The 27,836-nt window shown below is 30.6% G+C and overlaps 2 protein-coding genes across 2 annotated transcripts in view; one reads left to right on the top strand and one right to left on the bottom strand.

The window, feature by feature from the left end:
* Positions 1 to 7,979: 7,979 nt before the first annotated feature.
* LOC103571360 (dystrophin) overlaps positions 7,980 to 27,836 on the top strand; it is a 257,760-nt gene continuing 237,903 nt past the window's right edge. Inside the window, exon 1 of the mRNA XM_053741360.1 lies at positions 7,980 to 8,098. The gene's annotated coding sequence lies outside the window, so the exon portion shown is untranslated. The remainder of the gene's footprint in view (positions 8,099 to 27,836) is intronic.
* Positions 18,756 to 27,836, bottom strand: part of LOC103575416 (uncharacterized) — an 89,789-nt gene continuing 80,708 nt past the window's right edge. The window contains exon 3 of the mRNA XM_014442607.2: positions 18,756 to 20,148. Coding sequence (XP_014298093.2) covers positions 18,847 to 20,148 — 1,302 coding nt within the window. The 3' untranslated portion in view covers positions 18,756 to 18,846. The remainder of the gene's footprint in view (positions 20,149 to 27,836) is intronic.

The raw sequence follows: 27,836 nt of genomic DNA, 5'->3' as shown, positions 1-27,836 counted from the left end.
GCTCTTTTGTCTCGAATATGTTTCGGGAGCTTGATGAATGTAGAATAACCAGCTTGCAGAGGCGCGTACTTTAAAATATTTTAATTATAAGTCAGAGACAAAAAGATCTTAGAAAAAAGAAATAGGTTTAAAACCTACCTTAAAATTTTAACAGTTAGATTAATTAATTCATTTAAACTCCAACCTGAATCTTTTTCATTGAATTCTTCTATTTTTTTCAGCAGATTGTCGTAAACATTATTATCGAACTAATCATTAACTGATGTTGCGGATAGAATTTTATCACTTTTGGTTTTAAATGATTTTGATTCTTCTATAGTCGCATCACTTTTAATATTTTAGAAATTACTCAGTAGTGTAGTACTCACTTTGAGGTTCCCTTCTTCATTTAAAATATTTTGAATTTTATTCAGTACAATATTTTTGGCATCTTTCAAATATTCACGTAAGTCAGTGTGACCGAAATTTACTATGCAGCCAGTTTTAATACGATTTTGAAAGGCATTTTCTAAGTCCTGTCATTGTATTAAATTTCTGTTATTCAAATCACCACCAATAACTTGTCCACTTAACTGCAGAAACTTTTCGTTGTACCAATACAAAAGTGAAATATTTGCTTGTACACACTGTTTCTCGTGAACATTAGAGCGCGGATCTGACAATATTGGATTAAAATAATCAATATTATCGATACAAATGTTTGCCCATCTTAAAGATACTTCATTATTCACCGAACCGCTTTGATAAAGTTCATCCTATGCTTTAGCTACTGTCGTTATCAAGTTTCTTATGGCCTGAGTAAGTGATAAATCTTGATGGAATCCATGATGAAACTGATATCGATTTGAAAATCTTCTAATACTATATGTGATTCTTATGATTTTGCGCGCTGTTCTTGACGCCATCTACTGAGGCAGAGGCTTACTAATCGTTCGTTAAAAAAAAAGCAAATGACCATCACCATAAATTTTTTTTCTATTATTCAAATCATCTGCGTCATGTGATATTATGAGCGCGCCATCTATTCAACTATTAACTCATTGGTTATAGTTATTAAAAAACGTAGTTTCTTATTTATATTGTTGTTAACATTATCAATACAAATGCCATATACCATGCAGCAATATTTATTTCTTCTGAGAATTAAATAAGAATAATCATTGGCGAAGGTCATGACAGATACTAAGCAGAGAATAACAATATTTTCAATTCGAAGAATCTGATTGGATGCCAATTTTTTATAATATAATAAAAAATACTATTTTAGTCAGAATATTAGCGTTAATTGATTAGTTTCTTCTTGTAAATCTTATTGATACGGTGTTTTAAAAATGGAAATTTTATTAGACGTGCAGGGTTTTAGAGGAGCTGAAAATAATTTCATTATAAAAGAACTCGCTTCTATAAGATTGAAAAATACAATGAATATTGAAGAAACATCACACGTATTGTTTAAACCACCTTACGCTTGGGAATTATTGTCTCAACATCATCAACGATTAAATGACTGGCTAACACATTACCATCATGGAATTACTTGGAATGCTGGTGATTTACCCTACAATAATTTGGATGTTGTAATAAAGTATATAACTAAGAATCACGAATATATTTACGTAAAAGGCGATGAGAAAGAAAACTGGCTACGTCAAATTATTGGACCTAATGAGACCATTATTAATTTAGAAAATTTGGGTTGTCCTAGAATAAAAAATAAAAAATTATCAATATGTGATGATCATAAAAATTTGAAATTAACTAGCAACTGTTGTTGTGCTTTGGAAAACGTCAAAATTCTGAAAAAGTGGTATAGTAAAAAATTATATTAGAGAACCACCACTAGAAAGGTCTATAAAAATTTTTTATCAGTTGAAAAGAAATATTGAGAAATGAAAGCAGTGGATATTAATATGCTGCCGAAAACTTTTATTATACAATTTGCTTCTGATAAAATCGATAAGATTCGGGAAAAATTACCGATTGCTATGAAAAATGATAAAGACATAATCGGATACAAACTCTGTTATAATCATTATAATTCTACAGCAGTAGACTATGATGAATTTTTAATGAAGTTCAGTTGATTAAAAATTGTAAAGAATGTAATAAACAGATGATTTAAGAAATACGTCTTAATAAACTAACGATATAAAGGAACATGCTTCTAATTTTAATCATCACTCTGTATATTTATTGTTTAGATTTTATGGTCTTAGTTGTGATGCTATAGAAGATATTCGAGTGGATTCATTTAACATCACTCTTCTGTTCTATATGCAATTGGAAAGATCGGTAAAAAAAACTAAAAGTTATTCCAAGTGAAGAAAAAAGTTTTTTTCTAAGTTAAAATTATCTAATTCGTTAGTTATTTAGAGTGCATAATAAGTGTGTGCTGTTCTAGAAAGATTTCAAACAAAAAAATAGTGGCTACTTGAAAAAATCATAACACTATTCATTGGACTATTAAAAATATTTAACAAACTATTAAAGAAAAATGAATTTTGTGAGTGTAAAAGAATACTTAAATTCATTATCGAAAGGTGTGGATATTGATGTAAGTTCTTTTTAATTTATGTTCTTCGAAGTAGGCTCTATTTTGATTGTCATTTATTAAATTTTTTATTTTTTCATAGTCTCTGACGATGATTACTAACATGATCGATTTTTTAATATATGACTGGGCTGATCCGTTGACGAATTTAGAATGATTTAGAAAAATTCATGACGTGGTCAATTGTTAGCCAGATATCTTCGTAGACATCGTATTTAAATAAGAAGAGAACTGGGCTTACAGATTAGAGTTGAACGCTAGAGAAGCACTACCGGACGACGTAATGCATCTTCCTTATGTTATTCAATGCTTGCCTCAGTATGATGAATTTTGGGCTCGCATCAATTATCTTTTATTTAAAATAAGAAATAATGTAATTGACAACTTTATTTAATAAGCGAGAAAAGTAATATAATTTTAAGAACGGTTTTCAGATAATTTTGTCCCAGCTTTTCTCTGAAATAAGAGCTCTAAACGCAAAATAAAGACACAGACCCGATGTTTTACTCTATGAACTAGCGAAGTGCACTTGAATTTTTTGATAACTTCCATTTGTTTACGCGAAAAGCTTGGACAAAGTTCCTATTTAATGTACAAGTGCAACAGAGATAGTACCGTTTATCCAGTTGAGTGCGAATAGAGAAACAAATGAAAACGCGTCTTAATTATAATAGTTATATAAAATAAGATATTCATATAAGGAATGATATTTTGGTATATATATATATATATTTGTACCTATGTATATATATAATATTTTTGTTCAATAAACATATTAAAAACCGATAATTAATTTTTATATCTTTTCAACGTTTTAAAACATATTATATTTATTATCTTATTTCATCCGATTTTAAAAGCTGTGGTTGAAAATCGTATGATTTTTTTATTAAAGGTAATTTACATTATACTAATTTTTAATAATAAATTTACAAGTCTTGATGTATATGATTCTTTTTCTGTATATTTATTGTTTTGATTTCATGGTCTTAGTTGACTACTTCGACAAGTACGCCAGCTGAAACGAGGCGATTTGCTAATATAAAAATATATTTTGTATACATTTAAAATTTGAAAATTACTTTTATGTACATTATTAGTATTAGAAACAATATATTATGTAAATATATATATATATATATATATATATATATATATATATATATATATATATATATATATATATATATATATTTACTTACATACATTGAATTTGTTTTCAAAAATCAAGATTATGACATAGCAACATAATTTAACTTACCTGAAAACATCTTATATATTGATGGAAACAAGTGATGGCGATATACGCATATAGAATAATCTGACACAAATACACACACAAATTTTTTATTCACCCTGAAAAATTTTTACCTGTCTCTGCCGATTATCGGTATATATATATATATATGTATATATATGTATATATATATATATATATATATATATATATATATATATATATATGTATATATATACATTAAGTCTACTCGGATATTGATATATCAACTATTAAAAATACTCAGACTTGCATCGTAATATACTATATATATATATATATATATATATATATATATATATATATATATATATATATATACCAAACGTGTCGGCATACATTCAACTCGAGATGATGACAAATTATGTATATATTTCGATTGAAGCTGTTGAATGATTTGTTCCAGATGCAACATAGCGTGGACTTATGAATATCCACTATTTTATTTTAACATTTTAATCTCTAAGAGTTTCTATACTATATTTTCATATAATTCTTTTTTTTATTACATACCTTTTTGTTAAAACTTATTTTTCAATTATGTATTATATTCTTCTTTAATTTTTTATTCTTCTTAATTTTCCAAAAATTCTGGAAAATACTTCAAAAAGTTGAAATTTCATACTTACCTTTTAATCAGTTTATTATCTCAAAAACAATCAACTTTTGTAGAAAATATTTTTACCTACAATTAATTACGATGTATAAAAAAATTTATTTATACAGAATCCATAAATGTTAAATTCATTTCATTTGTTTAACATAGTTTTTTTCTTTTTTTAAATAGATAATATTTATGATTGAATAACGAACTCAAACTTATTGTATCGAGTTCCATAATCTTGAAGCTGGACCTTCTGATTTTTCGCCAATTCATTCAACTTATCAAGCTCATTTTTATTTTCGTTTAAGTGGATCACCGTGCAATTTGGCAGATAAATATTGAATTCGTCACCGACGATAACGATGATCTTCGGTCTAAATTTGGTGTTGACATTCTTCAACTCCATTATTTGATATTTCTTCTCTAACTCCAATTCACACATCCTCTTAACTGGTAACAGTCCCTCGAGGCTACCAATTTCGTTCGATTTCTTTAGATCCATTTTGACTTTAAACAGAAATATTTTTAACTTTATAAAATAACTTAGAGGAAAAATTAACAAATTATAAGCTTTTAAAATTTACTTGAAATAATAGCTGTTTTGATTAGAAATGATGAACAAAAAATAATTAAATGTAACGACACTAATGATCTTTTTACACACAGTTGCTATGTTGAGCTTTTTAGAAAAAGGTGTAAGGATTGATATAAACCGTTGAAGAAGTAAAGAGTGAATGAAACGTCAGACTCAAACGTACTTTTCATTACCCCTGCTGTATTTTACTGTATTATCTGCAAGCATACTGCGTGCCATCTATGCGGGCAGCAAATCTACTGATGGTAAAACAGTCTATCATTGCAATAACGTGCGCATATCCGTTGCTGATGTCAATCATTAATGTCCGCCGCCGATATTACATTCTGATATCCACGGCTAATTTTGCATTCTGATATCTACCGCTGATGGTATGTCTGATATCCACCGTTGATATTACATTCTAATATCCACCGCCTATATTTCATGTTAACATCAACCACCTGTCAGCGCAGAAGGTAACAACCGCCGGCAAAAGCGCTTGTATGTGACCACTTACCGACGGTCGGTAGAGAAGAATGCGGTGCTACCGGGTGAATAAAGTCCCCCAGAATAATAACTAATGAAATATAATAATATTTTTTATTTTTCAAATAAAATTACTTTTTCACCGAGGCAACCTTGAAACACTCATGAAACACAGAAATTGTCTTAAACAAGTAAAAATTATGATCGCTTAATCATGTATATTGCTACATAATAATTTTATCTTATTGTTCTTAACTACACGTTTATCTTTAACTTCCCACAATTGGAAATACATCAGGCGAATTAGTTAAGAAAGGTTTTATTAATCACCATTTTAATATTAATTTATGTAACGTATCACAGTTCAATCGAATTACCTATTATTAGATGAAGAAACTATTTCTGCGTAGTGGAATACGGCGCCTTGTTAAAAAAATCCGATAGATTCTTATAGCTGTATGTACAATCTGCTTTACGTATTAGGCTCTATACTAACTACAGCACTTCTCATAGAACTTATTCATTCTTATAAAATCTCTCCCGAAATTTATAAGAATCTATTGGCTTCTATGAGATTTTCTAAACGGGTTGACTATATTGTTAAAGTCGTTGCGTTGACTATTAAAAGTAGTTACAGGAACTATCGGATAATAAACAAACTAAAATGGTCACTGGTACATTATTTTTGGGAGTGAACTAAAGAAGTATTGTTATTATTATTGCTGATGTATAAGTTCTGAGAAATGAAATTAAATAGTTACCATAACAAAGCAGAAAATGTTAGTAATGCTTAGTTAATATTACTACTTCTGAATAGGTTCGGACAAAATGATATAGTATAAGAAACTATAAATATTAGTTAAGATTACTATTTCTTCATACCCGGGAAAAAATGTTCAGATATTATCATGTATAAATAATTAGATTTGATCAGATTCGAAAAACGGACCTGCATGGTCATACAGGTTCCTGCATGATCATACATGGTCCTGCATGATCATACATGAGCAGGTATGATTATGCAGGGCCATTTTTCGGATCTGATCCTGTATGATCATACATGATCATATATCACCATATATGATCATATGTCACCATGTATGATCGTATATGATCGAGTATGATCGTATATAATCATATATGATCGACAGGATCTTTTTTGAATCTTGTCAGATCTGAGTATTCGTACTGTGTTTTTTGAAAACATCAACTTCTTGCACCCGGGCATATAATGTTTGCACATATTTGCAAGAACATTTATATACATTATTATTAAATATATATTATATACTTCATACAAAATATTATTAGATTATTGTTAATTTTAAATATTTAATATTTTAATTTAATATTCAATTATAATTTTTATCACAAATTTTGTATTAAATTTATTGAATTATTTATTAAATATTAAATAATCAAAAATAAATATTTAAAATTAATAATATAATAATACCCCGGAAAAACGAATTATATATGGCCATATATAAATGCGACATATATGACGATATATAATTTTATACGGCCATATATAGCTTGACATGTCCATATATGACTTGATATGACTATGTATAGAAATTTTAACTAAAATTTAAAAAAAAATTTTTTTTTTTAATTATTTTAGCAACGCAGAGATTATCAGATCTGTGAATAACTGGATTCCTAATCACATTGAAAATTTGTAATTCAGAGAAAAAACGCTAGACTTATTAATGACCGCACCCGCTTCAGTAGGGTTCGAACCCGGGACCTTTCGTACGAGAGACAGTTATAACGAAGTTAAGTTGTGCTACGTAAGATTGAAAGAGTACAATCACTTTCGAAAAAGCAAAATATAATGATATTAGTTGATTGATTATTGTTATTACAGTTGTCACGTAGCGATTCAAATTATTTGATTTTATTTAGTTCTAAGTTAATTATCGTAATTATATATTTGAATTTAAATCGTTACGCGGGCATTCCGCCATTTCGCCGATGAGACGGCAGTCCGTGCACGGTGCTCGCGCATGCGCGAAGGGTATGAAAGAGCACATGTGTGATTTAATTTTATTTTTATAATTTATGATTTGAAACAAACGCGTGACTTTTGTTTATTTTAAGCATTTATTTGTAATTTTGAATTAGTTGGGATGCATAATCCAGCGTTATATTATGCCCCTAAAATTGTCAACATATTACTTTGTTCAAACTTGTCATCCAACTGAGGACGTCAAGTGATGTTGGGTCTATCATTATTTAATTTATTATCCGATATGAAAGATATAGATGAATAGTTCATATATTTAATTAATTAATTTTGTATCATTCAGATGTCTGAGGATTTATGTTTTATATTTTATATTTTTAATTTAAGTGAGGCCCAGGGCTGACAAAAGTAATTCAAATAAAAATTAAGGGCAACGGTGGTGACATGTGTGCGACGACCAACAGGTGGAGGCTTAGATAATTAATTCAGAAAGATACGGATAAGCATTGTGTACGGACGTGATTTCTTTTGGTTAAAATAAATAAAGTTCACCGGGTGAATTAACTCAAATAATCAATAATATTATTTCATTTACAATATTTATTATTATTTTGGCTGATTCTTGCTGCTTTTGAGTAAGTACTTTGTATTTCTGTTCGCTGGATAATATTTTTTATTTGGTAACCTCCCCCGGTAGTTGTTGGTCGCCGCGGAGACAATTATTTATTTGTATTTATTATTTATTTATTGAATGATACATGAGAGAATTATTATTAATTATCATTAAGTATTATTTCGTATGTTCGCAAAAATATTTGGTAATTAAGTAAATATATATATATTGATAAAGCGTACGCAACGTCGTAAAACGTTGCCGGTACACACTTATATATATATATATATATATTAGTAGTATACATAGCTATACAACTCACGCAGTATTTAAAAATTCCTCAAGCACTGATGTCAGCACTCGGATAAAAAATTCCCGAGTTAATTTAATTATTATTTTTCTATTTTATTTAGAATATCTGTATAATATTATCAATTATTATTTACGTTTATTATTATTTAACCTAATTGCATAGCATTACATTATTTTATTTTGATTATCTGTTACCCCAGCGGTCATAAAATTATTCTTGATATTTTTATTTTAAAATTAATAAATTTGTTTCATATTGAGGAATTTATTTCTTTTTTTGGGTGTGAGTGAGAATTAAAGCTCCGTATCTTTCTCTCTCTCACGAGTGGTGGGAGATATATATATAAAAAGGAGATATTATATTAATATTATTTGTTCTTGGGGAGATTCACATGGAATTTTGATATACTTAATATTAATAATTAAAATTATTGATTACTTTGAATTAAATTCTATTTATTTTAAGTTATTGAGTTTATATATTTGTATTATTTTTTATAACCACCGAGTGTCATTATTGTGGGTAAATTAACAAAACCTATTTATTGTACAATATTATTAATTATATTGATTATTGTTTAAGATTAAAATACGGAAACCAACAGCTGTCGGGGAAAATTTAATATTTATTTTTCCTGGATCTTTTCCTACTACTTAATTTCATTTTTCTGATTTATTTATTATTTGTAATATCATTATTTATTTTATATTTACTATTTTTCTTTTCTTATTATTATTCATTTTACTTTATTTTTTTCAATTGTTTGTCCGCGTTGTCGTGAATCACTTGCTCGGATTTTTCCTCGCAGATTTCCCCCTGAATTGAATTTTGTCCGTTTTAGAATAAACGGTCTGGCGCCTGCATGCACTAACCCAGCCTGAGGAGCTGGTTCAGGCACTCCAAGAGTTTATTATTTATAATTTTATTATTATTTATAACTTATCATTTATTTCCATTTGAAGGAAACATTTAAAATCATTTATTAGCAATATTTATTATTATTTATTACTATTATTTTAACACGTGGGTGACCGCATACGGTTTACCGGTTGATCCGCGTCTCCGTCGCGGAAATTAATTACGGTTTACGTTATACAGTAAAAATTGGTTGATTGATATTCGATGTGTATGATATCGAGACGCATAAAATTTTTATGTTCACTTTTATGCATGACTATATATTATTATACATACCTATATATAGTTATATATGGCCATATATAGAATTCGAGATGCATAACATTTTTATGTCCTCTTTTAAGCATGACCATATATTATTATATATACCTATATATAGTTATAATTGGTCAAATATAGAATTTGAGATGCATGAAATTTTTATGTTCACTTTTATGTATGACCATATATTATTATATATATGTGGTGGTTCAGCTTAACTTCGCGAGATGGCATTCACAACTCACGCCACTCTCAATACCTCGTCCCTGTGTCTGTTACAATATATAAGATTTCTAACATGTAACTTCCATTACGGCGTCTTAGGTGGGGTATACGATAGACACACCTAACCCAGTAAACACATTGACGTAAATTTGACGTCAGAGTGATTTTACGCTATGTCATAATTTACGTAAGATATAAGTCACGAATGAATCAGGTGTGACTCATTATTTCACATTTTTTACGTAAGATCATGATTTAAAATTAATGAGGTATACATGACGTAAATGTGATGCCTGTGTGACATTCCATGACGTCAGTATGACATGTGGGTGATGTAAAATCATCAATCCGGAAAAAATATTTTTGAAAAAAAAAAAAAAATTAAATACCGAATTTTTTATTTGATTATTACCGCGCGAAGGCATTACAAATTCAGAAACACGAATTGGTAGCAGTAAAAGATGAAAAATCCTGGGCGTCTGCTTGGTTCGAACACGGCTTCTTTTGGCTGGTAGTCCTGAACGTTGATCATACTGGTCCATATCACGAGAGTTCAAGTCTTGTCCTTAATTGATGTATTTAGAGTGAAAAGCCGGTAAAGACAGAGTTCATAACCCGGGAAAAAATGATCAGACTTGATTAGACATGAATAGGCATGAGTCTTCAGACCTGATCAGACATGAAAAATGACCAGGCCTGGCCAGACATGTTCAGGTCTGATCATGTATGTTCATGTCTGCTCAGGCCCATCCGGATAAAATAATTACAAATAAAAAAATGGCCGTAGATAATTATATATAATTATGGATAAATATATTATACAATTATATATAATTATTTCTATAGAAATAATAAAGTAAAAATTCGGGCATGTGCAGGATTTGAACCGTGGACCTTACGCTCGGAAGTATAACCCGCTGCCCGTTGACCTAAGAGATTGACTTGAAAAGTTAGTTTCGTATGAACTTCAAGTAATAAAAATCTTATACGTGATAGATTCTTGGTCAACAAAATGTTATATTTTATACATGATAAATTTTTAGTCAACAAAATTTTATATCTGATTTATTAATTATTGATTAATAGTTATATGAAATTCTATATCAGTTATATGCAATAATAACTATGTTAGCTATATGTAACGATAACTAAGGTAGTTATATTTAATTATAACTAGGATTTTAAATTTAGTCCCATACACTAGGCTTGATCAGACATGGACAAGCATGGACAGCTATGATCAGCCCTGAGCGTATTCAACGCTTCAAACATAAACAGGCTCGAACAGACATGAACAGGCATGGGCAGGTATGATCAGACCTGATCATGTCTAATTTCTGGCCTAATCATACATGAACAGGCATGGTCAGGTCTGATCATTTTTTCCCGGGTATAAGTTTTCGTGATGGATTTTTACGAAATTTAAAAAAACTTCATGAACTGATATAAAATTTTATGAAAACAATATTTGTCGGCCTCGATGATAATTATAAAAAATTGTATATAAATTTATTAAATTTCTTCAAATTTTTTAATTTTCTGTCGTGATATGAAATTTAAAAAATCTTATATAAAATTTTGCGAAACATTAAATAATTTCACAAAATTTTATGAAATTCAATCGATTGAAAAATTGCAAGACTATACTTTACAATTTTAATATCAAATAAGTTCAAACTATCGTCATATTTTCTTTTTCATCCTCAATGATATTTTCGGTACATCATCTAAAAAAATAAAGTTACTTTTTTTATGTTCACGCTAATGTTTTAATCTAAAACGTCTGAAATCTATTATCGAGTTTATCGATTACTTTGGCCACAAAAATGTTCGACATTTAGTTGTTATTTCTACACATTTACACATTTATGAAAATTCATACTATGATTATTTTATTTTAATAAATAGATGATAAAAACATTATGACTCAGAAATTACATCAGCATTGCATAAAATACTGATGTCACTGATGAAAAGATATGATTTAAGAGTGACATCCATATTACGTACAACCGTGACTTTGCTACGGACATAAATGTATGATTTTTAAATTACGTCATTATGATATACAATAATGACTTTATTACTATGTAACAATGTAATGTAAATTTGATGTCAAGCGTACGTAATACATAAGTCATAAATGTGACGTCATAAAAGAGTAATGCTTACATTAATCTGGTGTCAAGCGTACGTAACACATAATTCGTAATTGTGACGTCATACAAGAGTCATGCTTACATCAATATGATCGCAAGTTTTTACATCAAATTACAGTCATGTAGAACGTCAGATTGACATAAAATTTACGTAAGATGCCGTGACATTTCTATGGCCTACGTATGGGGTCTAAATAAGGTCATGTGTTCATTGGGAACTGAGGAGTCAGCTATCGTATACTTAGACGAAACACCTCTCACCCCACAAATACTTTTTTCCATCTCTCCTCTTCTCATTATCACTCACAACATTTCACTCTTTGGTAGTTGGCGACTTAGACAGTGATTATTGCAATCTAAACCTAAAGTATCGTCGCCAAATATACCTATGTATAGTTATACATGGTCATATGTAGAATTTGAGATGCATAAAATTTTCATGTTCACTTTTATGTTTGACCATATATTATTATATATACCTATATATAGTTATTTATATCCATACATAGAAACAATCGAAAATTATATATTCCCATGCATTGTTATATATTTCCTATATCTGGACATATATGATCTACATATGACCATGTATAATTCGTTTTTCCGGGAATATTTAGTATAAATTATCTATATAAATAAAAATCATTTGCTGTTCGTTAGTCTCGCTAAAACTCGAGAACGGCTGAATCGTTTTGGCTAATTTCGGCCTTGAATTATTTGTGGAAGTCCAAAAAAGGTTTGAAAGACGAATAAATATGAGTTTAGTATAGTGCTAGATAGCTCAAGTGGTAGAGCACTCGGCGCGATACCGACATGGTCTGGGTTCGATTTCCAGTTCGGGCTATCTATATTTTTCTCAATTTATCTATAGATTGTTTCATTGAAAAGATTTGCATGTTTAGGTTTCTATTATATTAAATTGGTTTTTTATATAGTGGAAAAGAATATAAGCACAATTTTTTTCACTGCTATTTACGAATAGTAAATAATATTCATCAAAATGTTCAATTTAAATCACTACAGTGATTCAGTATATTGAATATAATTATTAATCACATGTTTGTGAGTTGTATATGCACCCTTATTAAAAGACACGATTTAAAACGATTGAAGAAAAAAAATTTGAAATACTTTTTAATGTTTTTGAATACTTTGAAAACTTTTGAATCTCCCTTCTTACGGGCATTTAACATTACAAACCGTTTCGAATCGTTTCTTTTAATCAGGGTATATACAATTCGCACTTCTATTAAAGTAAAACACGTGTTGTGTATGTAGCAACTTCAACATTTATCTAGTTTTCCTCGCAGGCACTTAATTTTAATCTCCGCATGCTAAAAAAATGGGTATTATTTATTTGCTCACAATGTCTCATATCTGACTCCAAAATCAACTTATAGCATTATTAGTTTATTAATATTAATAAAAAAATATATCTGCTGAATCGCATTTCGTGAAAAGTATATGTACAGAAAAAATTTGGTATGCAATTTACCCGATTATATTTTTTCTTGTGTTCATATTGAAACCCAAATAAGATAAATAGGATATTATTCACTAGACTCGGGATTCATATATATTCTCTTTATTATGATGATGATTATCATGATGATATATAAATTTTCTATGGATTTTCTCACACATTGCACTGATTAAAAGAAACGATTCGAAACGATTCGCAATGTTAAATGCCCGAAAGGAGGGTGATTCAAAATGTGTCACACACTTTTAAGTCACACGCTATATTTTTTTTTCTAATTGTTTTAAATCGTTTCTTTTATAAGGGTGACAAGACTTGATTCTCTATGGATTTTCTTAGACAGTAACAAGCCCTGATTTCCTATAGACTTTCTATAGGAATTCTTTAAGAAATTCTTGGAAATTCTCGAACCCAACATTTTCTTTTTGAAGATTTAAGGTCAGTAAGTAAGTAAGAAAGTAAATCTGTATCGACCGGAATCTGGATATTCGAGATCTAGATCATCAAAACATCTGCCTCATTGGGATCTGTGTAATAGACATCCACTCATTTGTCTGTTTACTCATAATGTGTCATATCTGACTCCAAAATTAACCTAGAATAATATCATTTTCAAAATATTAATAAAAATATGTCTGCTGAATTGCATGTCGTGACGAGAATTTATAGATCATCATGATAATCATCATCATAATAAAGAGAATTTATTTTGATCCCGAGTGTAGTGGATAATATCCTATTTGGGTTTCAATAGGAACACAAGAAAACATACAATCGGGTAAATTGCATACCGAATTTTTTCTGTACCGATACTCTTCACAAAATGCGATGCAACAAACATATTTTTATTAATATTTGCAAGCTAATAATACTATAGGCTAATTTTGAAGTCAGACATGACACATTGTGAGTAAATAAATAAATAAATAATAGCCATCTTTTTTTTGAGTATGCGCAGATTAAAATTAAGGGCGCCTGCGCCAAAAAAAGGGCCAGCGAATACGGCCATTTTTCCATAACGCGCTTAGAGAAGTATAATTATATATACTTAAGTCATATATGACCATACATGAAGTAATATATGGCCTCATATATAATCATGCATGAATAGATACGATCATACCTGATTATTTTTCTTCGTAAAAGGCTGCAGATATGATCATGCATGCTCATGAGCATGCATGATCGTACATGAAGTGATATATGAGCTCATATATAATCATGCATGAACAGATATGATCATGTCTGAACATTTTTCCCCTATTCGAGTGCAGATATGACCATACATGATCATACATGGCTTCATATATGAGCTCATATATTAACATACATAAATAGGTATGATCATGCATGATCATACATGATCATATATGCGATATATAGGATCATACATGAACAGACATGATCATATCTGAGGTTATATATGATCAGACATGAACAGATATGATCATATCTAAGCATTTTTTTCCGGGTACTCATTTCGTTCTAGTTACCACAACCATGCACTTTTTTCTCAGTACAATACACTCTTAAAGTACATAAAAAAAATTTTTTTTTAATTTTTTCACTCTTTTAATACCTTCAAATCGTGGAGAAAGGTAATTCCGTAAAAACAATTAGTTCATTGGTGGCGGTGATATTTCGTTAATGGCTCATCTAAAATGAAAAAATAAAACTTATGTACATTTAGTAGAAGTGTAGCTTTTGTCTGAACTACGGTCAAACTTAAATTTTGATTTAAACTATTTTTTTGGGCCAAAAAAAGCGTTTTTTAAATTTTTTTTAAATGCCCGCCATTTTTTTTATTCATCGATAAATATCAATATCCGTAGTTTAGATGGAAACTACACGTCTACTGTTTGTAGATAATTTTAGATGAGCCATTATCGAAAAATCACCGCTGCCAGCGAACTACCTTTTTTTTGTTTCACGGAGTTACCTTCACCTGCTATTTCAAGGTGTTAGAAGAATAAAAAAATAAGAATAAAAAAAATTTTTTTCCATGTACTTTAAGAGTGTATTAGTCAACCATACTAAACTTTTTATAAATATTTACAATAATATTATTCTAAACAAATTAATGGAAATAGCCTCTTTTGACTGCCTAAACCAGAATTATTTCTTCAAACTCCTTTTATTCTTTATTGGGATTACTTACTTTAAGTTTTGTCCATGTCTGATCGTTTTTTTGGAAATAATAGTACAAATTTAAAGTACCACTTTTTTTTAATGTTTGTGTTTTGTAAGCTCAAAGAGCTCAAGGAACAAATACATTCACAATAATGTTATTAAGCTGAAGGAGCTTGAAAATAGCAGAAAGTTTCGGAATTAATCCGCAGGCCTGGGTTGACTGTTTTCCAGATTTTTTTTATAATGATAATACACAAATTCCTTCGATAGATTATTTCAACTTTATCCACGTGATTTTTCATGCTTCTTAATTTTTACTAGACTGTAGAAAAACATCGCTGCTACAAATAATAGTGGTAATAAATTTTTAATTTCGATTCAGAAATAAGAAAGAAATTACGTGCATGATCAGTAATACAATCGATTCCTTTGAAGGCAGCTATTGATAAATATGCGATAAAACTTCTCTCAACATTAGTGGATATTTATTAATTCACAGTTATACTATATTACTTCATAGAAATTAATTTATTAGAATTTTGTTCATTTTATCGTATTTATATATATATATGTTGTAGCCTAAGTAACACGGACTTAAGCAAGTGGTTTTGTATAAGAGCCTTTCGCAAGGCCTATAGTTACTAGTGTCTCCTTCTATGTATGTGTCTTGCGCAAGATTATATAGCATAGAGCTGACTTAGAAATTGTGCATGATTTTCTCATAATCTTGTAGGCAAGAGTATTGAAGATATTTCTAACATGGTGCAGACAAAAGTATCTGACGTATTTCTTGCCCAAGAAGCTTGCAGTAGATACTTGCGCATAGCTTACTCAAGACCTGTTCAAGACGCGTGATACTCTCCATACTATTCCTTCCCCCGCCAGTTTTAATTTGAGCAGATCTTCTGGTGCCAATTTCCCTCTAGAATTGAATAATCACTTCACTAAAATTCTTGTGTAAGGCTAGCATAAGACTTGCAATTCAAATCTGCACCAAATATCAGGAGCAAGACCAATAGGTGAATGATGACGCTAGCAACTATCGAACTTGAGAGCAGGTTGTGCTAGCTTTGATAAAAACTGCTATATGAGGAAATTCACAGTTTTTTTTCTCAAAGTTAGCAATTTATTTAAATTATAATAAATAATAACAATATAATTTTTGAAAATTCAATCATTTATTCAAATTGTTATATATAAAGAATGCTAGAAACATTTTTTTTATAATAGAAACGAAGCGCTCAACAAGTGTCTTCCCTAATCAAAACTAAAAATTAAATTTATGCCTTTAAATCTGACATGAGAGTAAAGGGTGAAATTATAATTTTAGATTATAGTGATGATTTTGAAATTATTAACTTAGCTTCCAGAGCCTACATTTTCAAAGTAAAAAAGATTATTATTAGATTGCGTACGATAGGTGAAAGAAAAGGAGACTACTAAATGAAAATGGTTGCCATGATCGAAAAGAATTTGAAATTTTTTAATTTGACAAATAGTTTTTTTAGTAAAATATGTTTTTTTTTTTTTTAGAAACAAATAATAAGCATCTTTGACTTATCGCTATCTTATCATTAACTTATTGTTTTATGTAAACAATAAATACGAGTGATGTACTGGAAAGCAGAAACTGCTAAAGAATTTGAAAAATACTGCTGAAAATATTCTGCTCACACTAGGATTCGAATCCAAGGCCTTATGAACATGAAACATGACCGCTGCCGCACTACTCATAGAATGCTCACGTTCAGTTTGAAATATCCTACTTTGCATACGGTTATAATTGAAATGATAATCGTATGATAAAGAATTGAGCTAATTTAGCGTTACAAATTAAATGGATGGCAGGCTTTGGAGTGTTAAAATATTATTTCAAAATAATGATTTACTTATCCATAAACTATTATTGGAGCATTGAGGACTTAAATATTATTTTAAATTTGTGATTTACTCCCCTATACTCGATTAACAGACTATTGAAGACAAATAATATATGATATTCAGCGGCAAGTACATCAAAAGATTTGAGGCTTTCGAGACTCAGCTACATTTATAATTTCGATTCGGGTTAGCATATGCTTGAAATTAAAACTATGAATTCATAGTTTTATTTAAATCTCCGTTCTACTTATACTACAAAATTTTTAATTGAGAATTAAAGTTGAACCAGCTTTTCATATGTATACAACATATACAGAACTGTGTGCGTGTGCGCGTGTGTGAGTATACATATTTATGTACGTATGAATACAAGACTTAACATACTCCAAAAGTAGAAACGTAATCTTTATCCAGTTTCATTTAAAGTTTTCCTTATATTTTATGTTGTCTGAAATCTACATTATTGCTGAATTATAAATCTCCAAAACAAAGATGAATATTATGCGTTCAAGTACTTCACTGATTCTTGCTTTCTATTTCTAACAGTTTATAACACGAGGTAAAGTAACATTGCATCTGAAATTTAGTCAAATTTGAGAAGTCAACGTGAATAAATCTGCTGACTTTTCTCGTTGTATGGTAATTTATTATAAATTTTCAATTATTACTCTGATTCAAAACTTTTATAATAAACATAGATTTTTCTAGTTTCAAGAAAAGTATATTTTTCGATGATACGAATTATTCAGATTTCTTTTGCCTCCTCAATAATCTGTTAATCATTCCCGAAATTGATAAACTTCTTTTTCGTTAACTTTTCTAACTTTATATTGTTTTTCTAAATTTTGTTGAAATATTATTGGAATCCTGAAATTTATGCAAATAATTAGAAGTTTTAAGGATTCTATTGAGTTAAATTGACATGCTCACAACTATCGTAACGAATTGCTAAGATTTAGATAATTTGTAACCGTTATGATTCTATACTTTGAAATTAAGCTAATGAATAATCATAACGTTAGTTCAAAACTCAATCTTTATTGGTAATTTTGTCCTCATTCATCATGATCGAATTATCATGTTAATCGAAAAATTAGCAAATAAGTAACGTGTTTTCTTTCTTTTTTTTCATGAACATGTCATCAAGGAAATTCAATGTATTTTTTATTCATATCAATGTACTGAATCCGAAATTTTTTTTGCAATTTTAAAAAATAATTAACTTTCAAAATTTATAACCGTTTATAACTTAGTGGATACAAATTTTTGTCATCAAATACATAAAACAGTATTAATGAGAAAATTATTGCAATTAATTCCCATATAGAAATCAACTTGGTATTAAAATCGATTCTATGTTTATTCAATGAAGTCTAAATTTCATCTGGTTATATTGTAGAAGTTTAATTTTTATGGGATATCGGTTGAGTTAAACTACTGCGCAATTCAGGATAAGACTTTCTTTCGGGTAAGAGATATTGAATAACAGGAGTATGCTCTGGGTCTCGGTATCTTGCTTCAGCTTGCGCACGAGCCACATGCGTTGCTTCATTCTGGGCTTTGACGTGAGCTGCACGATGAGCCTTGTATAAAATTGCTGCTTGAGCATTAGCAAGTTCTTGTGCTCTCGCTTGTGCATTTACTTGATTTCTTTCGAAGTTAAGAGCAAAAATATGAGCATCTTCTTGAGCCTTAAGATGAGCTGCCTGTTGTTTTTGAAGAGCAATAATTGCATCAGAATGTGCTTTATATTCCGTAGCTTCTTGGTTCTTTCGAGTCTCTGCGATTTTTTCCGATAAGTGATTTATTAGTTGCGCTTTCTGAACTGACTGAGGATCTAAAAATTTTGAGTTTTTTTCAATGTGTTCTCTACCAGCCTCACTAACATCACCATGATTGATTTGATCGAGGGCAGTTTGTTGTTCATGTCGCTCTATTCCGAGACGAATCTGGTCAAGTGCAGCTCGTTGATGCTCCAAGTGAGCAGAATGAGAAAATTTTTGGAATGCTAATGCTTGAGCTTCTGCTTGAGCTTGAGCAGCAGATACCAAATTTTCTTCTGATTGAATTTTGCTAGAGCCGGCATTAGATTTCACATATTGTGATTGTGGTATGTATGGAGTAGGAGGAGTCTTCACGAATGGCACTGGTTGATGATTTGCTAGATTCTGTAACTGGTACTGAGGAGAATGGTGCACATGTTTTGGTGCTGTTAATTCAACGTGGTATTGGCCGTACTCTGAATTGTCTTGATATGATTCAGTTGGTGAATTTTGGATTCCGGAATATCTTGCGTTGGAATAATCGGTTCGTTCTAATTTTTTGGATGATAAAATATTACCTGTAGTTTGTTTATCATTTAGAGATATCGAAAAATATGATTTTAAAGTTTTCTCTAAATTTGGATCATTATAGACTAGAGCGTATGCTTGATTTCTTGAAATAGGCAACATACTTGCTGAAATGTGGGCAGGTAATTGATTTTGAATATTTATTTTAGGTAGATTAGATGAAAATTCGGTTGGAGAGTTAGGCTCATCGTATGAAAATTTCTGTTGTCGATATTGATTGATGGGGCGTTCCTCTTCTTCATTGCCGCTTGTGTAAAATTCACGATATTCTGGCCTGTTGTTTATGGATGCACTTCGCTGTGGAGCTTGTATAGTTGCATAAAGCCCCATATATGTATCATAGTCACGAGATTGCTATAAGCAAAAAAAAAAACAATGATTTTTAATTTTTACCATATGTTTATAATGGACTTTGAAATATAGCGTAGGTTAACATTTTCTGAATTCAAAATATGATTAATGAGGATTAAAAATGTTTTTATCCTTTTGACTACTCATAAATCAGAAATTATTGATTAATGAGTATTTGAAACGATTCGAAATTTTAACTATTTCGAATTGTTATGCCTGATAAACAATTATAATATTATTTTATGACTTGAGATTAATATTTATCCATATAACAATCTTGTTCAAGGCTTGAGCAAGCCTAGTCTCAAGTTCGATAGACAGTGTCTTTTCCTACCTATGAGTCTTGCTGCAGATACTTATAGCAAGATTCAAATTGCAAGTTTAGTGCAAACCTTACACAAGAAATTTTACGCAACAAGACTATAGTTGAAATTTGTTGCGCATGGCTTCCCTGATTAAACAACTGGATTCAACCGAATTCAAAATTTGATTCTGTTATATTCTGTCGAATTCTGCAAAACAGAATTCAACTGAATTGAAAATTTGAATTTGTATTAAACAAAATAAAACTGATTAAAAATTTCAAATTCGTTTTAATTGAGTTTAATTCGGATTCAGAACCAGAAATTGGAGAATTATTTTCGAATTAATTCATAGAATTTCGATAGAATTCATTTTTAAGTTAGGTACCGAATTAACAGAATTTATCTGAAATAAATCGAATTAAAAATTTTATTCTGTTTGATTCGACCGAATTCAGTTGTTTAATCAGGGCTTGCTCAAGATTTGTTCATGGCTCAAAATTGATCTTGATCACCTTATCTTAGATATATTCAATGCTTTTATCTAAAATGCTTTGAGCAAGTCATGCAAAAGTTTTCATGGCGATTTCTTGATACATGATCTTGCGCAAGATCAATACGTAGAAAAAGACACTAGTGACTAGGGGTTTTGCTCCAGGCATGCACTAGAATCTTGCTCAAACATGTGTTACTTGAGTTCTAAAGAGAATCAAGTATATTTAATACTCAGGAATCGGTTATAATCAGAAAATGATATGCACTCATTTTAGGATTGAACGTTATTAAATGTTGAAAACGAAAGGAACTTAATAAAAAAACTTTTTATAAAAAAACTAAAAGTGAGAATAAGGGGTTCATTAAATTTACTATTTCTGATTAATCAAACATTAGTTACAGAGTAATAGAAGAAACCAATATTTTTAAACTTCCCAAGTCCAACGATAGTTCATACCAGAAATAAAAAGAACTAGAAAACCACAACAATCTATACTCAATGAAATATTGAACGAAAGCAGAAGTTTTCTATCTCCGCAAAAGTCAACATAAAAGGATGTGAGTAAAACGCGGTTGTGGCGTTCGCAATAGTGGACACATTTTCAATAACCAGAGCCATAGTTGTGACAATGATAACAATAACCCGGTTTTTTGTAAAATAGATATTTTTAACTCCCTCTTCGATAATGACAGTGGGAATATAAACCATGATTTAGATCTTCACCCACACGGTCGTTTGTATGTCCCGCGTGACTTCTCGGGCCACATACTTCAGCACGACACATATGTATCTTTACGCCGTGCATATACTTCTGAAACCCTCCTTTGCCACACTCCACGCGTCGCTATGCTCACCCTCACAGAGCCATAATGACCGGCGACCACCGACCCAATAGAATACGGCTGAGCCTACGGCAGTGGTCTCACGCGATAATAAGCGTTAAGAACTCGTTCTAATGGCTACTGCTACCGAGTCCGGGGAGTTGCTCTAAACTTTGATTTAGCTTAAATAATAAAAGCGTCTATCAACTCAAAGAGTAGAGAATTATTTGGGGATTAAACGAGTTGATAATGGCTTATTGGAAACCGAATGATAACAAGTCGACGGGTCCCTCTTTAGGATATAGAGGCAAAGTTGCGTCGTCCTATTCTGATGCAACTTGTTCACCAGTACAGGGAACTGGTGTCGAGGGGGGTCTCTCTAAGCCCTCTTCTTCGGCCAGAGTCTCTTTATTTCCTAACATGTCCAGAGTGTGTGGCCCATATTTTTTTTGGTCATCAGGAATAATATTTTCATAGTATCGAGAAAAAAAAATAGTCGATTTTTTTGGCCCAGTCTAATATATATATATATATATATATATATATATATATATATATATATATATATATATATATATATATTAGGATGAATCATTTTGAACGAATATTTTTTTTCTCTCCAACTTGAAAATATTGGTGCAGACATTGATGAAAAATTCCCTGCAAGTTTCAGCGCTTAATTTGAATTTTAAGTACTTTATATTTGATTTTGAAGTTTTCTCGTTTAAAATACATAGGAAAGTTGGAATTTTTTTTAAATTCTCTATAACTCAGCCGCATTTCAAGTTATCGGATCGCCGTTTATAGCATTTTGTAGGTAATTTGATACTCTTTAAAATTCTCCATATTAGTTTTACTCGGACTCTAATTGTTTTTTCTGTATTGGTTCTGAAAATAATTTTTTAATAAAAATTTGGGTTTTTAGTTGATATTAACTAAATAACGAAAGTTACAGAAAACGTGCAAGCAACAATTTTTTAGGAAATTTTATTCGCTACAAAAAAGGTTCTTCTAGTTAAGTTGCTCAAGTGATTTGTTCACATGATATAGGTATTTTAGTCATTTTGTAAATAAATTATTTGTCAAAAATTTTTCTGAAGTTTATCGATTTGACTCCTTCTAATTTTAATGACTGGATTAAATTAATAGAAGGAAAATTATTTATTGATTTAAAATTGAAATTAAATAACATTTGGTGGAATTTTTTGATGAATGTTTTATTTACAAAATTACTGAAATCCCTAATTTACGTGAATAAACAACTTGAGCTACTTAACCACACAGAAAAAAAGGTTGACTTGGCCCAAGATAATTTTTGCCTTCATTTTTTCATTCTTGGGCTGAATAATTGGGGTTTTTTAATCCGAGAACATTTTCACCGACTAATAATATAAAAATATCGTATCAAGAATAATTAAATTTTAATTCAACTTTAATAATCTTGGTTTAGGAATATTTATTTCAAGTCAAATTTATTTTGTTTCTAATTAAGTAAAAAAACTATCAAAACAAAATACTTTTCTGTCTTGGTTGGTGAGTATAGTAAATTGTCACAATATATATCAAAACCTCAAACCATGAACTTTTTTGCATGGCAGAAGAATATTTACTCTCAGTTTGAGAAAACTACATTATCGACTCAAGACAATAGTCTATTGGAATGAGAAAATTGTAATTTTGATTTGAATAAATTATAATCTTAACTTAATAAAATAACTTTTCTGTCCTCCGGCCGGAAAGTGGCAACTTTTGAGCCGCTGCCCTGAACGAAGTTGCAACTTTCCGGCTTCGTCGAGCAGAAAAATAGTATACGCACCTTGGCCAGTAAAAAGGAAAGGCTCAGACCACATGTTTGTCAGCCTCGGCTTCGCCGCGGCCAACAAATACATGTGCTCTGAGACTTTTCTTATTTTACTGGCTTAGGTATGTAATATACTATTTCTTGAATCATGTAAATATTCACTTAACGAAAGACATAAAATTCTCCCATTGATGATTTTTTTTCTTGACTTAAAAAAAAATGTAGTCTCGATTCAAGAAAATAAATGACTCTACTTAAAATAATTTATCGACCTATATTTTCTAGTGAATCTAACCTAATATAAATATTAAATGTTGTCAAGCAGGAAAGTGTATGCGTATATTCAGAACATAACAATATAGCAGTAGAGAGAATAAGAAATAAACTCTCTCGATTAAATGGCTTATGAACAAATTGAGAAAAATAAATTGTTTTGCTCATGGTAGGAATCGAACTCAGACCGATTCGGCATCACGCGAGAGCTTTACCAGTTATGCTACCCGACCATTTCCTGAACGTTCGTTCACTGTACCCATATCCAGTTAACACACTGTACAATGTAGTGTCTACACTACCGCCACTTTAGTATAGTACAGTTAGCTTTCCCATGATAATTTTTTGCGTTGAGCCGTGAGCGCAGTTGCTGTTGGTTCAAACGTCTACGCTTACTTGCCGCAACACAACAAGTACTTAAGCCTAGGTATTTTTTACCATTGAGTAGAGTACTTTTAATTCTTGACTCGAGTCACAAATCATCTCGATTCAAAATAAATTATTCTTCAAGGAAGAATATTTTACTTTTCGGACGACTGATTATATATTGGGCCAAAATATTTATTTTTCTCACTTTAAAAAAATATTTCTCATTTCAAGAAACATATATTATATCGGTTGAATGAAAAAAAAATCTTATGCCACGATGACTAAATTTAAGAAAATTTTGTTCTTGAACCAAGAAAACTTTCGTTTTCATTCAAAATCGCAAAAAATATTCTTGCGGCAAGAAAAAATTTCTCATGCCAAGATATCCTTTTTTTCTGTGTAAGAGAACCTTTTTTTGTAGTGAATAAAATTTCCTAAAAAATCGTTGTCTGCACTTTTTCTGTAAATTGATTTATTTAGTAAATATCAAATAAAAACCCAAATTATTATAAAAAAATTTATTTTCTGAACCGATATAGAAAAAACAATTTGAGTCCAAGTAAAATTATTAAAACGAATTTTGAAGAGTATTAAATTACCTACAAAATGCCACAAACGGTGATCCACTAACTTAAAATGCGGCTGAGTTATAAAAAATTTAAGAAAAATCCCAACTTTCCTATGTATATTAAATGGGAAAACTTCAATATTAAATATAAAGTACTAAAAATTAAAATTAAGGGGTGAAACTTGCAGGGCATTGTTTTTTTAATATCTATTTTTTCAAAAATATTTTCGAGTGGGAGTAGAAATAAAAATAGTCGTTCATAACGAATCACCCTAATATATATATTAGGGTGCTCCATTTGAAACGAACATTTTTTTTAACGGACACAAAAAATTTTCTTATTTATATTGAGAGGAAAATTCCCTTAAAATTTCAGCTCTTAATTTTAATTGTATTCCACTCTTCTTCCTCAGATCACCTGGTAGTACCCCTACTTTATGTACTCATTACCACACGGTTTAAAGCTAAAATTTCTGACTTACCTACCGTCCCCCGTTTCCACGGATGGCGTTCCAGCCCCAAGCCTCATTCTTTTTCTTTGTGTAAGAAAAACCACATGGTAAATTTTTAACTGTCGAATAAATTAAAGATAATTAATAAATAATAATGGGCCGCAAGAGAAAGAGATCCCATAAAAATGACGAAAATGACTTTTCTAAAGAATTAAAACGCATGAAAAAAAAATGCGTGAACAAGAGAAAGAATTTCATCGATTGAAAAGACGTAAGTATAACCTTACCATTTGTTTGTGTTCTGTTCACAGAAAATTATTTTTGAGTGCTGAGAATTATTTATTTTTAGAATACCAAAGTTACAACAAGTTGTAAATAATCTCAGTTATTATGAATGAAATGGTCAAGCACCATTTGAAGGTTGGACAAGTTCCACCATAAATTCATTCCACTATATAAGATTACTGTGGACAAGTTTCCGCCAATAATCTAGTAATAAAAAAAAAAAAAAAAAAAAATATTCAAGTAATAAGTTTGTGAAAATTTTAAATAAATAAAAGCAGCACATACAGGCATAATAAATCGTCTAGTGTTTCACCTCAAGTATGTCCGTGTATTCTAGAGAAGAATCGCCGGTCATCTACTTCGTCAGAAGAGGAGTCGGAGTCAGAGGGTAAGCGCAGTCCACTTTTTCCCTTGGACAACATTTTACAAGGTGTTTTGGCTGCTTATCCTAGCAAACAGTCTAAGCAGACGATTTCGGATACCACTCTCGCTGAATCTCAAGATATACAAGTCCAATCGACAGAAATTGAGATGCCTCGGGTACACGATCCAGAAACGACTGACCTTCCTATAAATGTAGATAATAAAAGTGTGACAGGACTAAACAATGAGACGTCAGTTGACAAAGGTATATCAGAAAAAAATGATGCTGCAGTGAACAAAACTGTTCTCGAACAGGTACAAGTGACTTTAGGTACTGGAACTACATCAGAAAAGACTGTAGAAGTGCTCAAAGACCCGGTTATTGAGGGAAAGATGCTGGAAGCCATTGGAAAAGCGAGAGTTGTTATTCAAAAAATATCAAACTCCCGAAAGTTGTTTAGTTTTAGAGCCTCAAAAATTAAATGCCCAGATAAAAACTTCATTGTTGGAACCTTTAATCAATAAAGACAAGCGTCTTATTGAAAAACAACGCAAAGTATGCGTATATTTATCTGCCTTAGAATCTGTGTTGTCAGACCTCTTAAAAAGGAACACCCCTGAAGCTACTAAACTAGTAGCAACTCTTAGTGATACCGCAAGGATCTTAGTTGATCTGCAGCGGGACGAATCTATAACCAGACGTCTGATTATTACAGCTAACATTAATCCATCTCTGAAAGAAACTCTTAACGCTACAGTGATGGATGAATGGCTGTTTGGTAAGGATTTAGATGATTCCTTGAAGACAGCGAAAGTAATTGAGCGTGCTTCAGAAGAATTAAAACCTATAAGTGAATCTTCGACTGTACCAAAGTCAAAAAACTTGAAAACCCTCCCTCAGCAATCCTACCATACTCGAGAGGAGTTGAGGGGGTAGTGAATCAGCGTGCACCAGTGCAAAGCTACAGGCTGAACTCGAATTAGAAACAACTGTACTCTCACAAACCATCGACGAACAAGGATTGTCGACCGCACAGGAAGTAAATCTCCCGGTAAGTGTACCAGCCGGTCGGTTAAAACATTTCCTACCAGTTTAGGAGGAACTTTTTGGTAATAATTCCATAATTGGGTGGGTCAAGGGGTACAACATATCTTTCAGTAAAAGTGTCACTTAACCATACCCACCATGGGCTCATATTTGGTCCTCAATAGAAAGCAGTCAGATCTCAGAATAAATAAACGAACTGCTGCTTAAGGGGGCTATTGAGGAATGCCATAATGAATCGGGCCAGTTCATTTCCAAAATTTTCCTCGTACTGAAACCGGAAGGCTCGCATCGCTTAATTCTTAATTTAAAAAACTTAAATGAATTTATTATGACAGAGCATTTTAAATTAGAGGATATACGTATAGTTCGAGAGCTAATATACAGAGACTTTTTTATATCAACATTAAATCTCAAGGATGCGTACTATTTAATTGCAATCGTGAAAGAATATAAAAAATATTTGAAATTTGAATTTAACGGTAAACTCTACCAATTTACGTGCATTCTTTTGATCTTAACACCGCGCCTTATGTATTTACAAAAATACTGAAACCCGGGTTTACTTGGCTTAGACAACGAGGATTCATATCAGTTATCTACTTGGACGATGTATAACTTGTTGGTGAGTCCAGGGTCAACTGCATGAATAATTTACTTGAAACTTGTAACTTATTAGAGAATTTAGGGTTTATAATTAACGAGACCAAAAGACAGTTATCTCCCTCAAGAGAATGTCGTTTTCTAGGCTTCATTATTAGTTCATCAGAAATGAGAATAAAACTCCCGAAAGAAAAACGTTCCACTGTAATAAAACTAATTGATAAATTCAAAAATTCTAAAAATTGTAAAATTCGAGAATTTTCTTCATTGATCGGTACTATAGGATCCTGTTGTCCAGCAGTCAAATATAGCT

Source organism: Microplitis demolitor, chromosome 1 (assembly GCF_026212275.2).
Source record: "Microplitis demolitor isolate Queensland-Clemson2020A chromosome 1, iyMicDemo2.1a, whole genome shotgun sequence".
NCBI classification, from domain to species: domain Eukaryota; kingdom Metazoa; phylum Arthropoda; class Insecta; order Hymenoptera; family Braconidae; genus Microplitis; species Microplitis demolitor.
The sequence above is the reverse complement of the archived record's forward strand: the minus strand, read 5'-3'. Positions and strand labels throughout refer to the sequence as shown.